Raw genomic sequence first — 16,433 nt, 5'->3', positions numbered from 1 at the left:
CTTCTTTAGGAAAACATCCCTAATGTTGGAAACAACCATTATGTTGTCATCCAGTCAAATTTATAAATTTTCCAAGCTATAAAACACAATATTTTACATACAGCAGGTTTTTAACCCTTTAGAGTCGATGTCCGTGCCCCCGCGAAAAATCGAATTAGCATAATACAAAGATCCCCATCAGAATCCGTCAGTTTGAAGGACCAAAGTGTTTGGTCTGCTTCCTGTTTTCATCAGAATCCGTCTGTTTAAAGTACCAAAGTGTTTGGTCTGCTTCCTGTTTTCATCAGAATCCGTCTGTTTAAAGTACCAAAGTGTTTGGTCTGCTTCCTGTTTTCATCAGAATCCGTCTGTTTGAAGGACCAAAGTGTTTGGTCTGCTTCCTGTTTTCATTTTGGGATTGGAAGAAATTTTGCGATACTGGTATCGTCCCGGCCCTATAAAATACAGTACCAGTTAAAAGTTTGGACACACCTACTCATTCACAGGTTTTTCTTAATTTTTTACTATTTTCTATGTTATAGAATAGTAGTGAAGACATCAAAACTATGAAATAACACATATGGAATCATGTAGTAACCAAAAAAGTGTTAAACAAATCAAAACACATTTTATATTTGAGATTCTTCAAAGTCGCCACCCTTTGCCTTGATGACAGCTTTGCACATTCTTGGCATTCTCTCAACCAGCTTCATGAGGTAGTCACCTGGAATGCATTTCAATTAACAGGTGTGCCTTCTTAAAAGTTAATTTGTGGAATTTATTTCCTTCTTAATGCGTTTGAGCCAATCAGTTGTGTTGTGACAAGGTAGGGTTGGTATACAGAAGATAGCCCTATTTGGTAAAAGACCAAGTCCATATTATGGCAAGAACAACTCAAATAAGCAAAGAGAAACGACAGTCTATCATTACTTTAAGACATGAAGGTCAGTCAATACGGAAAATGTCAAGAACTTCAAAAGTTTCTACAAGTGCAGTCACAAAAACCATCAAGAGCTATGATGAAACTGGCTCTCATGAGGACAGCCACAGGAAAGGAAGACCCAGAGTTACCTCTGCTGCAGAGGACAAGTTCATTAGAGTTACCAGCCTCAGAAATCGGCAATTAACTGCACCTCAGATTGCAGCCCAAATAAATGCTTCACAGAGTTCAAGTAACAGACACATCTCAACATCAACTGTTCAGAGGAGACTGCGTGAATCAGGCCTTCATGGTCGAATTGCTGCAAAGAAACCACTACTGAAGGACACCAATAAGAAGAAGAGACTTGCTTGGGCCAAGAAACACGAGCAATGGACATTAGACCGGTGGAAATCTGTCCTTTGGTCTGATGAGTCCAAATGTGAGATTTTTAGTTCCAACCTCAGTGTTTTTGTGAGACGCAGAGTAGGTGAACGGATGATCTCTGCATGTGTGGTTCCCACTGTGAAGCATGGAGGAGGAGGTGTGATGGTGTGGGGGTGCTTTGCTGGTGACACTGTTTGTGATTTATTTTGAATTCAAGGCACACTTAACCAGCATGGCTACCACAGCATTCTGCAGCGATACGCCATCCCATCTGGTTTGCGCTTTGTGGGACTATTATTTGTTTTTCAACAGGACAATGACCCAAAACACACCTCCAGGATGTGTAAGGGCTATTTGACCAAGAAGGAGAGTGATGGAGTGCTCCATCAGATGACCTGACCTCCACAATCACCCGACCTCCACCCAATAGAGATGGTTTGGGATGAGTTGGACCGCAGAGTGAAGGAAAAGCAGCTAACAAGTGCTCAGCATATGTGGGAACTCCTTCAAGACTGTTGGAAAAGCATTCCAGGTGACTACCTCATGAAGCTGGTTGAGAAAATGCCAAGAGTGTGCAAAGCTGTCATCAAGGCAAAGGGTGGCTACTTTGAAGAATCTCAAATATAAAATATATTTTGATTTGTTTAACACTTTTTTGGTTACTACTATGTGCTATTTCATAGTTTTGATGTCTTCACTATTATTCTACAATGTAGAAAATAGTAAAAAATAAAGAAAAACCCTTGAATGAGTAGGTGTGTCCAAACTTTTGACTGGTACTGTACGTCGTCATCGATTCCCTCACCAAGTTCTGAGATTAGTGCCCTTGCTTTGGACACAAAGGGTCCCACTTCACTTTGGTGCATTTTGGCCCGCTCTTTAAGGTCCGCACCTGTACAGAGAAAACAACATGTCATAATCATACTTGCAAAAACATTTTTTTTGTGTGTGTGTGCATCAGTAGAATGCATTACATTTGCCTGAATCCAATAAATCTTCTAATAGAATGAAAATGTGAAACATTTTCTGTTTTCAGCCAGTATCTAGGCTACGACATAGGTTACATCAATTGGTGAGGAGTTACAGACAGCATAAAAGCAACAATGATTTACACAGATTATGGCTACCGGTAAACTGATTCCACACCCGTGATTTCAAACAAAAAAAATAAAAAATACATGCAGGAAATATTCAAAAATACACATATAAATATTGGCCTTTTAAATTAACGACATACCCATTGAATTATTAAGAATATCACTTACACAGTAAATGCATCAAGGACACAGTTCAAACTGTCTAACCCCATCATCACCCAAAATATTAAGCTGTTGTGTACCTGCACAGAATATCCCAGGCACCATACTACAAATGATGACAGTCCGCACTTTGTTGTTCTTTTTCACACTCTCCACAGCCTCAGTCATCTAACAGAGAACACAATCATGATGAAAATGGGTGCTAATAACAGCCATACTTGATCTAGGCTACCTCACTGATGTCCATACATACCCTAATCACAAGGTTTTTGCTGATGGCATTTTTTTGCTTTGGTCGATTGATCCCAAAGACGACAATCCCTAAAAGATAGATAACATGTTAGAACCACGGAGAGGGGACCATGAATAACAGACAGAGAGGACCATGAATAACAGACAGAGAGGACCATGAATAACAGACAGAGAGGACCATGCATAACAGACAGAGAGGGGACCATGAATAACAGACAGAGAGGGGGCCATGAATAACAGACAGAGAGGGGACCATGAATAACAGACAGAGAGGACCATGAATAACAGACAGAGAGGGGACCATGAATAACAGACAGAGAGGGGACCATGAATAACAGACAGAGAGGGGACCATGAATAACAGACAGAGAGGGGACCATGAATAACAGACAGAGAGGGGACCATGAATAACAGACAGAGAGAGGACCATGATTAACAGACAGAGAGGGGACCATGAATAACAGACAGAGAGAGGACCATGAATAACAGACAGAGAGGGGACCATGAATAACAGACAGAGAGGGGCCATGAATAACAGACAGAGAGGACCATGCGTAACAGACAGAGAGGGGACCATGAATAACAGACAGAGAGGGGACCATGAATAACAGACAGAGAGGGGACCATGAATAACAGACAGAGAGAGGACCATGAATAACAGACAGAGAGGGGACCATGAATAACAGACAGAGAGAGGACCATGAATAACAGACAGAGAGGGGACCATGAATAACAGACAGAGAGGGGACCATGAATAACAGACAGGGAGGACCATGAATAACAGACAGAGAGGGACCATGAATAACAGACAGAGAGGACCATGCGTAACAGACAGAGAGGGGACCATGAATAACAGACAGAGAGGGGACCATTAATAACAGACAGAGAGGGGACCATGAATAACAGACAGAGAGAGGACCATGAATAACAGACAGAGAGGGGACCATGAATAACAGACAGAGAGGACCATTAATAACAGACAGAGAGGGGACCATGAATAACAGACAGAGAGGGGACCATGAATAACAGACAGGGAGGACCATGAATAACAGACAGAGAGGGACCATGAATAACAGACAGAGAGGACCATGCGTAACAGACAGAGAGGGGACCATGAATAACAGACAGAGAGGGGACCATGAATAACAGACAGAGAGGGGACCATGAATAACAGACAGAGAGGGGACCATGAATAACAGACAGAGAGGGGACCATGAATAACAGACAGAGAGGGGACCATGAATAACAGACAGAGAGGGGACCATGAATAACAGACAGAGGGGACCATGAATAACAGACAGAGAGGACCATGAATAACAGACAGAGGGGACCATGAATAACAGACAGAGAGGGGACCATGAATAACAGACAGAGAGGGGACCATGAATAACAGACAGAGAGGGGACCATGAATAACAGACAGAGAGGGGACCATGAATAACAGACAGAGAGGGGACCATGAATAACAGACAGAGAGGGGACCATGAATAACAGACAGAGAGGACCATGAATAACAGACAGAGAGGGACCATGAATAACAGACAGAGAGGGACCATGAATAACAAACATGATATATGATATAATATAGTACAGTACCATGATATAATATAGTACAGTACCATAGTACTATGATATAATATAGTACAGTACCATAGTACTATGATATAATATAGTACAGTACCATGATATAATATAGTACAGTACCATAGTACTATGATATAATATAGTACAGTACCATAGTACTATGATATAATATAGTACAGTACCATGATATAATATAGTACAGTACCATAGTACTATGATATAATATAGTACAGTACCATAGTACTATGATATAATATAGTACACCCATAGTACTATGATATAATATAGTACAGTACCATAGTACTATGATATAATATAGTACACCCATAGTACTATGATATAATAATTTGTAGCATTTGTGTTGAGATGAAACAATCATTGTGAGCAGTTGATATTGACATTGCTTCCAGTCCCCTAAATAACCCTTCTGGATGTATTTAGGTTTGTTTTGTTTTGGTCCATTTAAAGCCGACAAATGGTAATGTCTTTGTCTTACTTGAACAGTGTAAGGCATGCGTTTGCTCATCATTATATTTTCTCCTAAGCAGTGGGAGAACAGTCATTTACAGTCATGGACCACCATTACTTTTATTGCAATACTGATTGAATGTAGCCAGGAAGGGCATAAAGAATAATAAAACAAAGTTTCAAAGTAATGGAAATGCCACTTTACCTAACTTATTCTGGAGAAAAACTAAATTATCCCATTGTAGCTGTTCAAGCTGATTATCTGTTCTTAGTTCACCAACCGCCATCATTTTCAGATGTGCAAAATTCCAAGTTCTGTGGTTGATAGAGTCCCCTGTAGCTCAGTTGGTAGAGCATGGCGCTTGCAACGCCAGGGTTGTGGGTTCGTTTCCCACGGGGGGCCAGTATGAAAAAATGTATGCACTCACTAAACTGTAAGTCGCTCTGGATAAGAGCGTCTGCTAAATGACTAAAATGTAAATATAATACGGAAATTATATAATCTGGTGTGGCGTAAATCAATATGATCCGTTAATGTGTCCTATGGAATAACGAGACATCACCATTACTTACTATGTCTGTGATCATACTGAATACCATCAATAACATTATGGCACTGTGCCCCAGAGGCTCATGGGAATGTATTATTGGTTCCATGTCTCTAAACAGAAGCCAATGGCCATGGGTGAATCTCAAAAATGTTTCCTGGATTCCTCCAGGATTTTCCTTGCCTCCTCAATCAAATCAAATCAATTTGTATTCGTCACATGCGTCGAATACAACAGGTGACCTTACCGTGAAATGCGTACTTACAAACAATGCAGTTTTAAGAAAAATAAGAGTTAAGAAAATATTTACTAAATAAAACTAACGTTTTATTTTGAGAAGTAGGCAAGGAATTGAGCAAAATACTTTTGACATTCACTGGCAAGTCCTGGACTGGGTATTGAAGGGACAATAGCAAACAGCAAACTCATCATTTATATTGACATGGGACACCCTTAGGACAAGATCACAAGGGTGGGAGGTGGTGAGATTTTGCAAGAGTCAAGAAATTGACACTGACAAACACCTTGCAGTCAGTTTGAGCATGGATGTTGTGGGCATTTCCATTGAAAAAGTTTTAAAGGGCTTTGCTACTTACTTGACTTCTGGATAGTTATCTCTGACATTGCTAGAGAAAACGTGACAAATATTTTTGGAGAGATGATTTATCTAGATTTACAATTGGATCAGTTGGGAATCTTTTTACCAAAAATAGCCTCCCGAAAAATTACAAAAATAAAGACAATAATGGCCGTTTTCAAGCTTTCTTCAGTGTTGTGTGTCAGTCATTCAAATCCGCTTTTTATAATAATAATAATATGCCATTTAGCAGACGCTTTTATCCAAAGCGACTTACAGTGATGCGTGCATACATTTTTGTGTATGGGTGGTCCCGGGGATCGAACCCACTACCTTGGCGTTACAAGCGCCGTGCTCTACCAGTTGAGCTACAGAGGACCATTAGCCAATAGGTCATGCATGTGATTAGTGGTTTCACCACAGCATTAATTTTGCAGTCTACACTAGTGACATAGGATTCGTTCTCGACGTTTTCTTTCAACGTTTGGTAATTAGGACATTGTAACAACTATTGAGGAACAATGTTTCTCTTTCAAGGATTAGGCATTTTAACATTGTTTTGACAAGTTATGACGTTGAGCAACAGATAGCGTAGCAGCTAACAGAGCAGCTTTATCTGCAGGCAACTCAAACGTGTCGCGTTTAGTTGTTATAGCTATTTCATTTGGCAACACTTTCTGAAACAAAGTCGTCTTACACCATCAACACGATTTGGGATTGTTTTATACACTAATTGCAATGGCTAGCTACCTGAATCTTCTCCGTCCAGATATCTAATGCTCAAGTCATCCTTAATATCGGAGCTGTAATGACGGGTCGCTCCATTGCTTGTCGGACGAATGCACAGTAGTTTGTTGTTGAGGACATTGTGCAAAGACTTCGCATGCTCCGGCAATCTGCGCACTCCCTCGAGGGTACCCGTTTGGGGTCGAATAGCTTGCAGAAGAACTCGGCACCCCACAAGAACCGCCATACTGTCGTGCTGCAGTGTTGTTTTGACTTTCAACTTTGAACCGAGTGTGACGTGTATTGATCACGTGACTAGCCACACAATAGTATTCCCTCTGCTAGCTACAGCAATACAATAATGCTATCTCCATAATTGTTAAAACATTTTTTTTAATAAAAACTTCTAAATCCATCACTTTGACCTGTGTATCTTCGTCGAGTGCGTAATAACACTACAGTGAAATTCTGAGCTATGGCACGAACGCATTTTTGCCCAAACATGCATTATATGGGCAAAAACAAAGCAACTTGAATGGTTGCTTGCGCTCAGAATGCATTGGTCTCAGGTTGTCCATCAAACCATCAAAGAGTGATTCCACCAACAAAACGTAAACACTGCAGTGTGCTGTATCACATTACATTATCACATGGTAACTGCCTTTGGTCCTGTATGCAGTGCTCAAGGAATGACATTCCATGAAAGTAACCAGTTTGGCTACTAGAAAACATGACTGTGCATGACTCCATTGTTCTCCTATGGCTTAGTTTCATGGTTATGATGGATTAAGAAAGACAGTTGTATTAATCTCATTAAGGTACGCTATTCATGAAAATCAAGTGGTATTTCATTAATTGAAATGACTGAGACTGGAGTCTTGAAACAAGTATTTCGGTAGTACCCCAGTCAGCCAGTGAAGGAATGTAGACATGCCAACTGTATCGTCGTTTTTTCTGTGATGAGGCTGGATTACTTTCCCAGATTTGATGAGATAGTAATATTGTTATTATTGGGTGTTTGTAGCCTTGCATCCCAGGCATCATCTTGTAAGTGGATACTGGGGACAGAGCCAACATGGTCTGCAATGCTTTTCTATGTTATAGTTGTGGCCATATGACCCCAAATCAATAAACCCTTTTTCTGACAAAATGCAAGTTAGGTTGGTTGCTGTGAGAAAACAGGTCCTCAACGGGATAATATTTGTTGGCTTCAGATAGCAATAATATATTCATACATGGGATGTTCTCATTTCAAGGTAAAGGCTGCATAGTTAGTTGTATGTTAGTCAGCTCATTTTCAGGGTTAAAGAGGGTATTGTTTTGCCTATGGGTGCTCTTGAGCCAAAATGGTTCCCCTAAATGGACAGAAATATTGTCCATAAATGACATATAGGCTATTGTTGGCCAAATACTAAGCATTTGTGTGGTTTCATGATATACTGTAAGAAACTGATTATTAACATGAATGTATATGACTTGAACCATTCAGCCAAGATTCTATCCAAAATTGTACATAAATAATTAGCAATTTAACTCATAGTGTTTCTTTAACTTGTAGGGGCGGGAACACAAAAGTGGGCATCTGCAGAGCTACCTTCATTAACATGCCTCATCAATAGTTTTTCCCCTGCTAAACTCTTCAGAGATTGTGATGGACATGAACGGTTTCTGATGAGTGTATTGCATTAATCCTACCAGTATCAGAGACAATGATTTATTTGCATCCTTGTCCTGAACTGTTTGTTGAAATACTTAACAGATCAACTGAAAATAATACTGTTAAAAGACACACACGCACAAGGTTCAGTGCTTACACATATTTATTGTCAACAAAAAGTCACCATTTACAACATAACTTTAAAAAGTTAACATAAAATGTGCATGTACAGTAGCCTCAGCCTGACATTTGGCTTTGGGTTACAGGTGGAGTTATCAAGAAGATACACCGAACTACAACAGCAAGTGCACAACACACCATTAATTTTAAATGTACTGCATTTATACACCATATCAACCGCACAGCGCAATAGTAAATGCAGTGGAAAACAAGGCATTGTGCAAAACAGAAATCATTTTGAGTAACATCCTTTCGATAATGACTCATGGTCAGTAGTGCTTTTGGTTGATTCTATCACGGACCCTTGCCGCGTCGTTATCAGTCTTTTCAGAGAGAGAACTTCTACAGACAGGTCAGCTATGCCTCGTTTTAAGTACAAGTTCCCAGAGTCTGACTGGGCGTAGGAGCCATCATCAAGGTCCACATTGAGTTTCTTGGAGGCAGGGCCCGGGGAGAGCCTGTTCTGGTAGCCATTTTGTGGCTTCTCTGAGCTGTCTTTGTGCCAGTGCTCTGGCCGGTGGGTCCAATCCCGGATGTTGGTCACTTGGAGTGACAAGGGGCTGAGGGACGACTGCATGTAGTCTGCCGCGGCACTCTGGCTCCTCTGGTAGCATTCTCTGGCCGACATGTCAATGGGAGAGGAGGACTTTCCAGAGGAGTCGTAGTCAGGGTCGATGGCCTCCACTTTGATTGGAATGGCCCTGGTCTTGATCCGCAGTTTGTGGGGCAGAGCCGATGAACAAGCATCTGGCGCTTTGAGGCGGGCGACAATGACACTCTTCTGGTCGGCTGCATGCGGCATGGGGCCTTTGGGGACCTGCTGCTCATCCTCGCCGTCCGAGGACTTACTCAAGGCCCCGTCGTCCGAGGTCCTCGGGGAGTTGCTGGACGACCTGGTGAGCGGCAGGAACAGGGAGGGTTGGGAGTAAACCCCGGGGAAAGGGCTGGCCATGTAGTTCCTGTACAGTTCGTACGGACTGCTCCTCTCACGCGCGTAGCTTCCGTGCTCGGCTGGCTCTTGCTTGATGATCTCAGGGGTCCTGCACATGCTACCCTTGGTCGCTGCAGAGATTTCGGCCATGTCAGATAGCGCGCTGTGAGGGGAGTGCTTGATGACCGATATGCAGCTGCTGCCCAGGTGAGGGGACTCTAGGTCCCTGATGTAAGAGCCTCGGGCTTCGCCAGGCAAGACAAAGTCGTGGTAGAGGGCGGCCGTTGACACAGAGATCTTCTGCACCTCCTGCGTGTAGGCCGCAGAGCTGACCAGGCCGAATTTGAGCTTCAGGGCCAGCAGCTCTCCTTTGAGGGAAGCATTCTCCTCGCCCAGGGCCAGTAGCTTGTTCTCCAGCACCATGTCGTTGAGGCGCCGCTTCTCCCGCGAACGCTTGGCCGCCTCGTTGTTCTTGCGTCGCCTCTCCCAGTAGAGATAGTCTTTCTTTTCGTCCGGGGTGAACTCCCGTTTCCTGCGGCAGGTGGTGCCTTTGGCCTTGAAGGGCATGGCGGAGAGCTTGTGGTCCATCAGATCCCTGTCGGCCCCTTGAAGGGCCACAGCCAGGACCAGGGCGTCGTCTCCGCTGTAGGAGCCATTTGACAGTGGCTCGCTCTTGATGGTCTGCATATTTCAAAGATTGGGATATTTGTGTTCAAGAAACTCATAGGTCCTTAGTCCTTTTGACTGGACATCTCGTTATCTTAAACCCAAAGGTACCAATGACATTTGTGTCCAACAATGGTACTTCTAACAGGGGGATGGTCCTTTGGAATTCACCGAAGCTGTGAAGAAAAGAAAATGGCACGTTTTAGATATCAAAGTTTAAGATCAGACGGCTTTTCACAATTGTCTCTGGCTTCCATTTCATGTGCTCAGTCGCAGTGTACATCACTATTACATTAATCTTTCGGCTGCGTAAACATAGATGTTGCTTAGTACTCATGGAGTACTGTAAGAAACAAAATCTTGAAGATTCACACTCACCATTTCTACATACTACTTAATAAAGGGTTGAAGAATGGCAACATTTGTGTTTGAAGTTTTTTATGGGGATTGTTTTGTGCAGAACATACCATATATACCCGAAAAGGAGTAGCCAGGCTAGTTCATTGTTTATACAGTGCCTTGCAAAGGTATTCATCCCCCTTGGAATTTTTCCTATTTTGTTGCATTACAACCTGTAATTTAAATGTATTTTTATTTGGATTTCATGTAATGGACATATACAAAACAGTCAAAATTGGTGAAGTGAAAAAAAAGAACTTGTTTAAAAAAATTCTTAAAAAATTAATCACGGAAAAGTGGTGCGTGCATATGTATTCACCCCCTTTGCTATGAAGCCCCTAAATAAGATCTGGTGCAACCAATTACCTTCAGAAGTCACATAATTAGTTAAATAAAGTCCACCTGTGTGCAATCTAAGTGTAACATTATCTGTCACATGATCTCAGTATATATACACCTGTTCTGAAAGGCACCAGAGTCTGTAACACCACTAAGCAAGGGGCACCGCCAAGCAAGCGGCACCATGAAGACCAAGGAGCTCTCCAAACAGGTCAGGGACAAAGTTGTGGAGAAGTACAGATCAGGGTTGGGTTAAAGAAACTTTGAACATCCCACGGTACACCATTAAATCCATTATTAAAAATGGAAAGAATATGGCACCACAACAAACCTGCCAAGAGAGGGCCGCCCACCAAATCTCATGGACCAGGCAAGGAGGGCATTAATCAGAGGCAACAAAGAGACCAAAGCTAACCCTGAAGGAGCTGCAAAGCTCCACAGTGGAGATTGGAGTATCTGTCCATAGGACCACTTTAAGCCGTACAAGCCACAGTGCTGGGCTTTACGGAAGAGTGGCCAGAACAAAAGCCATTGCTTAAAGAAAGAAATAAGCAAACACGTTTGGTGTTTGCCAAAAGGCATGTGGGAGACTCCCCAAACATATGGAAGAAGGTACTCTGGTCAGATAAGACAAAAATTGAGCTTTTTGGCCATCAAGGAAAATGCTATGTCTGGCGCAAACCCAACAACTCTCATCATCACAGTGAAGCATGGTGGTGGCAGCATCATGCTGTGGGGATGTTTTTCATCGGCAGGGACTGCGAAACTGGTCAGAATTGACGGAATGATGGATGGCGCTAAATACAGGGAAATTCTTGAGGGAAACCTGTTTCAGTCTTCCAGAGATTTGAGACTGGGACGAAGGTTCACCTTCCAGCAGGACAATGACCCTAAGCATACTGCTAAAGCAACACTTGAGTGGTTTAAGGGGAAACATTTAAATGCCTTGGAATGGCCTAGTCAAAGCCCAGACCTCAACCCAATTGAGAATCTGTGGTATGACTTGAAGATTGCTGTACACCAGCAGTGGTTGGCATGTTGTGTAAAAACAAATGATACAAACCCCCCAAAAATCAATTTTAATTCCAGGTTGTAAGGCAACAAAATAGGAAAAATGCCAAGCGGGGTGAATACGTTCGCAAGCCACTGTAACACCATAGCTACTTAAGCAAGCAAGGTACATTAGTATGGTTGTCTTCAACCTTACAGCTTACGAACTTGAAAAACTGGTTTTGGGGTTAGTGATGCCATAATCTCCTCATAACGTTTAGTATAATTGACTCACAAAGTAGCTGAAATCCTCTGCGGATTTGAGATGTGAAATATCCTCCACACCATTATTCAAACTCATCTTGTATTCTTACACCATAATATAAAGCGACTTTCACAGCAGAGGAAAATGAACGTCTGAGCTGATGTTGAGCTTCGTAACAGATGAATTAGCGCAGACGGAATGTAATGGCTTTAACATTTACCTTCTGCTTTACAGTAGATTTACACCAGTCCGTGTCCAATTAAATACACTGTTTTGGTATAGGTATGTATTATTCTTTATTCTGTATTGTTTACTGACATGGTGCATGTGAGCAGGTTACACCACTCAGGGTGGCCCTTGGCCAAATACAGATCTTACAAATCTGACCCTGCTGGTCATCTATGAACGTTTGGACATCTTGAAGAACAATCTGGCCTTAATGGCCATGTACTCTTATAATCTCCACCCGGCACAGCCAGAAGGGGACTGGCCACCCCCTCAGAGCCTGGTTCCTCTCTAGGTTTCTTCCTAGGTTCTTGCCTTTCTAGGGAGCTTTTCCTAGCCACCGTGCTTCTACATCTGCATTGCTTGGTGTTTGGGGTTTTAGGCTGGGTTTCTGTACAGCACCTTGTAACATCCGCTGATGTAAAATGGGCTTTATAAATACATTTGATTGATTGAACTCATCCTGAGAGCAGACATAAACTGTTAAACTTTGCAACCTCTTCAGATCACAATATCAAGAGGGATATGCTTGCTGAACCAGGTCTTAATTTCCCTATTACAACAGACCAATCAGATTCCCTGTCTTCATTCTTCACTTCAGAAAATGTATTACAGTGGATTCAAGGTTTTATGACCTATTACCAATAGTTGTGTCCCATTCTCTCTCTCCCTCTCAAATTCTAATTCAAAGGGGCTTATTGGCATGGGAAACGTGTTTACATTGCCAAAGCAAGTCTCTCTTGCTTGCCTTCTCTCTCTTTCTGTCTCTCTTTTTCGCTCTCCCTCTGTTTCTCTGTCTATCTGTCTCTCTCTCTCCCTCTAAAAGTACAGTGTAGGAATTAGGTAAAAACATTATCATAAATACATTAGACTGTCCATCTATATCTACAGGCAAAGTAGATGCTTGTAACAAGTCCAACATTTTCCAGGCCGAATGGAGGACTAGACTACTCTGACATTTTAGGGTGACACAACTGCGAAATCCATTGCTCTGAGAGTGGCGAAAATTATGCGATTTTTGAGCGCGCACGACCCCATTCAGCGCTACAGATTATGTCATCGCCAGAGGTCTTCACGCATTAAGTCATGCACACTGAAACAATGCCCGTTTCAAAACAGTCTAGGAGGAAAATCTATTTGCTATTTTCTTGCAGCAAGTCAGTTGAAAAGCAACATCTATTAGTGCCGTCAACCCACTGCCCTAAACATAGATTTTTAGCTCCAGTCGTAAAAGCGCCGAGAGACTGCCTGACAATGACCTTCAATGGTCAAGCTTGGTGGTGCGTTCAAATCCAATGAGATAAACATCTCGAAGCCAAATGCGTGGGCTTTACAAAAGGCGTAGTCCTTTAGTAACCACTAACTACCGCCTAGGTTTATAGTCAGATTAAGCAGCAATTGGAAGAAAAAAACTACGCAGCTATACTGTAGTTACATTGTGTTCCTATATTAGAGCCTACAACATGCTCCCATAACTCCTAAAAACAAAGAACAAAGGAATGCGTCCAGCCATAATCATCACACGTGGTTGGACAGAAACAACAAAATAAAGACAAAATCAGGGAACAATGACGCCACACTCACACAATTGACACTAGGTTAACTAAAGGCCCGAAACACGTGCGAATGAGTCTGCGATGCTTTTGTACACATTTATAATGGAGTCGCTTTTGGAATGAATTTGAGTCAATATCGCGCCAATAATGTAGCCAACAACTGAATAATAACGCATTATACTACGGTAGCTTACAATGTCGCCAATCGCGCACCAAATGGAACAATACATTATGCAAATATTGATTCCCCGCTCTTTTTTTGATACCATGCTCGGATTTGTGAGTCATTTTAGCCTATGGGCATCAACTCCAGACTGTCTAGGTGTAGCATGCATAGTTCGTCAATCGTTCAACAGCGACGGAATGTTCTGATTGTCAGTTGGAAGGACGCGAAAGGATGAGGTGCTCGTTCACCGTCATGTACCATTGCCCCTGTCAGAATTATAAAATAAGCGCGATCAACACCCTCCCTCCGCAGAAAATTCTGAGGCTGAAGAGGTTATGCAATTTTAGCCTATACTGGACTGGTAATTGGTTTAAATAAAAAATTATCTAACACTAACAACAAATGCAGGTCTACTTGAAATACATTATCCAAGCCTATTTCCTCAGCGGAAAGCATCACACATAGGTAGTACCGTGCATGTCTTACATGCTGTATTGGTATTTAGTCTAATGCCCATTTTAAACTGCAGCGGTGTGATGTAAAGCAATGCTTGGATAAGCCACCAACCCAGGCATATTAGGCTATTATATTATTATTATTATATATTGACTTATTTCCATCCGCAGAGCGACAGCAGCAAATCCACCCACATCGAATTCCAGGTCACTGTGCCATGCTCCGTCTGCGCGTGATGTTTACTGGTAGTTATCTAGCCTACAATGATACAAAATATCCAACTAAACCGCACGCTTGTTACTGTAGCAACATGTGAAGTCTCCAGCCGTTACAGCTAACAAAGCAGGCGAACCACATACGTAACCTCATACGTGATACCACAGCTGTCCAACTAGCTAATTACACAGTAATACACTTGTTATGAGTTAATGTAATACGTAAGAAAAGAAAATAACACGTAAACTTTTTAAATAAATGAATATGGTGCAATACAAAAGCTACAGAGCTTTTGTCTTTAGAGACAAAATAGTTAGGGCGGCCAACTAGACTACGTAAACATAATTTCTACCAGTATGGCTGGCTTTCCAACGCTGAACTAAAATAAAAATTACCTTTTCAAGCATCAGGTTGATCAAAAATGTATTGTTTTCCGATGTATACCGTGTAAAAGAGTAAAGGCTAAGTTTCTGATACACAAAAACTAATAGTTTTGCCGGTGGTAAAATCCAGTAAATTTGAAGTAACGTTCCTTGTCTGCTTCGCTTTTCCTTTCGGAGTGACACTAGTATTCGGCCAGCAGCACAAACGATGACGTATGCTAATAAAGAATTCTTCAAAATAAAAGCCCGCATTTCAAAACATTGCAATGTGGATAACTAATTCATTAAAAAGATATTAGATTTTAATCAATGTCCATTTTTATTGTGATTATAAGCGAATGAAAGAAGGACTTTGTGGAAACAATTACAAATATGCTTCTAAAAACATTTCTTAAGACCACTATCGAAAAATACAATGTTCAGATATGTTCACAATATTGGCCTTTCTACTCCACCCATTTCATTGGTCCCAATGCAATACACTGTAGGGCCTATACATTACATATTGGCTTATAGAGAAAAAACTATTCTATGTGCCGAGGTAAAAGTGGGGTTTGGGTATACTCAGTTGGGTCTATAGAATCTATATATGGTGTTATTTCATGGGGGGCTGAGGTCGAAATACCCAGCAGCAGTTTATACTCCAACCACTCCATTCACTGTAATGCCTATAAATTACAAATTGGCGTATAGAGAAGAAAACGAGGTCATAAAAATAAAAATAAACACTTTAACCAAAGGCACATAGAATATTTTTTTTCTCTATAAGCCAATATGTAATTTATAGGCCTACAATGTATTGCATTGCAGTGAATGTAATGGGTGGAGTATAAACTGCTGCTGGGTATTTAGACCACAGTCCCCCATTCAACACCATATATAGATTCTATAGACCCAACTGAGTATACCCAACCCCACTTTTACCTCTGCACATAGAATAGTTTTTTTCTCTATAAGCCAATATGTAATTTACAGTGTATTGCATTGGGACCAATAGAATGGGTGGAGTAGAAAGTGCTTCTGGGTATTTAGACCACAGTCCCCCAATAAATACAACCCATATACAGATTCTACAGACCCTGCTGAGTTTTCCCAACACCACTTTAGAAATACAAGAAAATCCGCAATCGCGACGCCAGCATAATATCCTGCTGCCAGGAGAACAGTAATCGAAGTGACCGCTACCTCATGAATTTGTGTTAGTAGGTCAGTGGAGAAGTGTATTGGCAGCGTGCAGTGAGTGAAAGCCCACACAGCCTATTGAAACCCAGTATTTTCTGCTTTGAGCCAATGATTATTTTATTCCA

The 16,433-nt window shown here is 41.7% G+C and overlaps 2 protein-coding genes across 2 annotated transcripts in view; both read right to left on the bottom strand.

Moving 5' to 3' along the window:
* auh (AU RNA binding protein/enoyl-CoA hydratase) overlaps nucleotides 1-6,983 on the bottom strand; it is a 52,582-nt gene extending 45,599 nt beyond the window's left edge. Inside the window, exons 1-4 of the mRNA XM_041897356.2 lie at nucleotides 6,722-6,983; nucleotides 2,798-2,865; nucleotides 2,625-2,712; nucleotides 2,091-2,177 (exon numbers count right to left, since the gene is read on the bottom strand). Of these exons, the coding sequence (XP_041753290.1) occupies nucleotides 2,091-2,177; nucleotides 2,625-2,712; nucleotides 2,798-2,865; nucleotides 6,722-6,944 (466 nt within the window). The 5' untranslated portion in view covers nucleotides 6,945-6,983. The remainder of the gene's footprint in view (nucleotides 1-2,090; nucleotides 2,178-2,624; nucleotides 2,713-2,797; nucleotides 2,866-6,721) is intronic.
* A 1,516-nt stretch (nucleotides 6,984-8,499) lies between these two features.
* On the bottom strand, nucleotides 8,500-15,329 carry nfil3 (nuclear factor, interleukin 3 regulated). Its single transcript, XM_041897355.2, has 2 exons — nucleotides 15,139-15,329; nucleotides 8,500-10,307 (listed from the first exon to the last, which is right to left on the bottom strand). Exon 2 carries the CDS (start codon nucleotides 10,150-10,152, stop codon nucleotides 8,767-8,769), a length of 1,386 nt encoding a protein of 461 aa, XP_041753289.1. The 5' UTR covers nucleotides 10,153-10,307; nucleotides 15,139-15,329; the 3' UTR covers nucleotides 8,500-8,766.
* Nucleotides 15,330-16,433: the final 1,104 nt, after the last annotated feature.

Source organism: Coregonus clupeaformis, chromosome 15, assembly GCF_020615455.1.
Source record: "Coregonus clupeaformis isolate EN_2021a chromosome 15, ASM2061545v1, whole genome shotgun sequence".
NCBI classification, from domain to species: Eukaryota; Metazoa; Chordata; class Actinopteri; order Salmoniformes; family Salmonidae; genus Coregonus; species Coregonus clupeaformis.
Note: the sequence above shows the minus strand (reverse complement) of the source record. Positions and strands in the feature narration are given on the sequence as shown.

What these genes read in the sequence shown, in the direction of transcription:
- nfil3 (XM_041897355.2), bottom strand. Translation starts at nt 10,152, where the DNA reads ATGCAGACCATCAAGAGCGAGCCACTGTCAAATGGCTCCTACAGCGGA.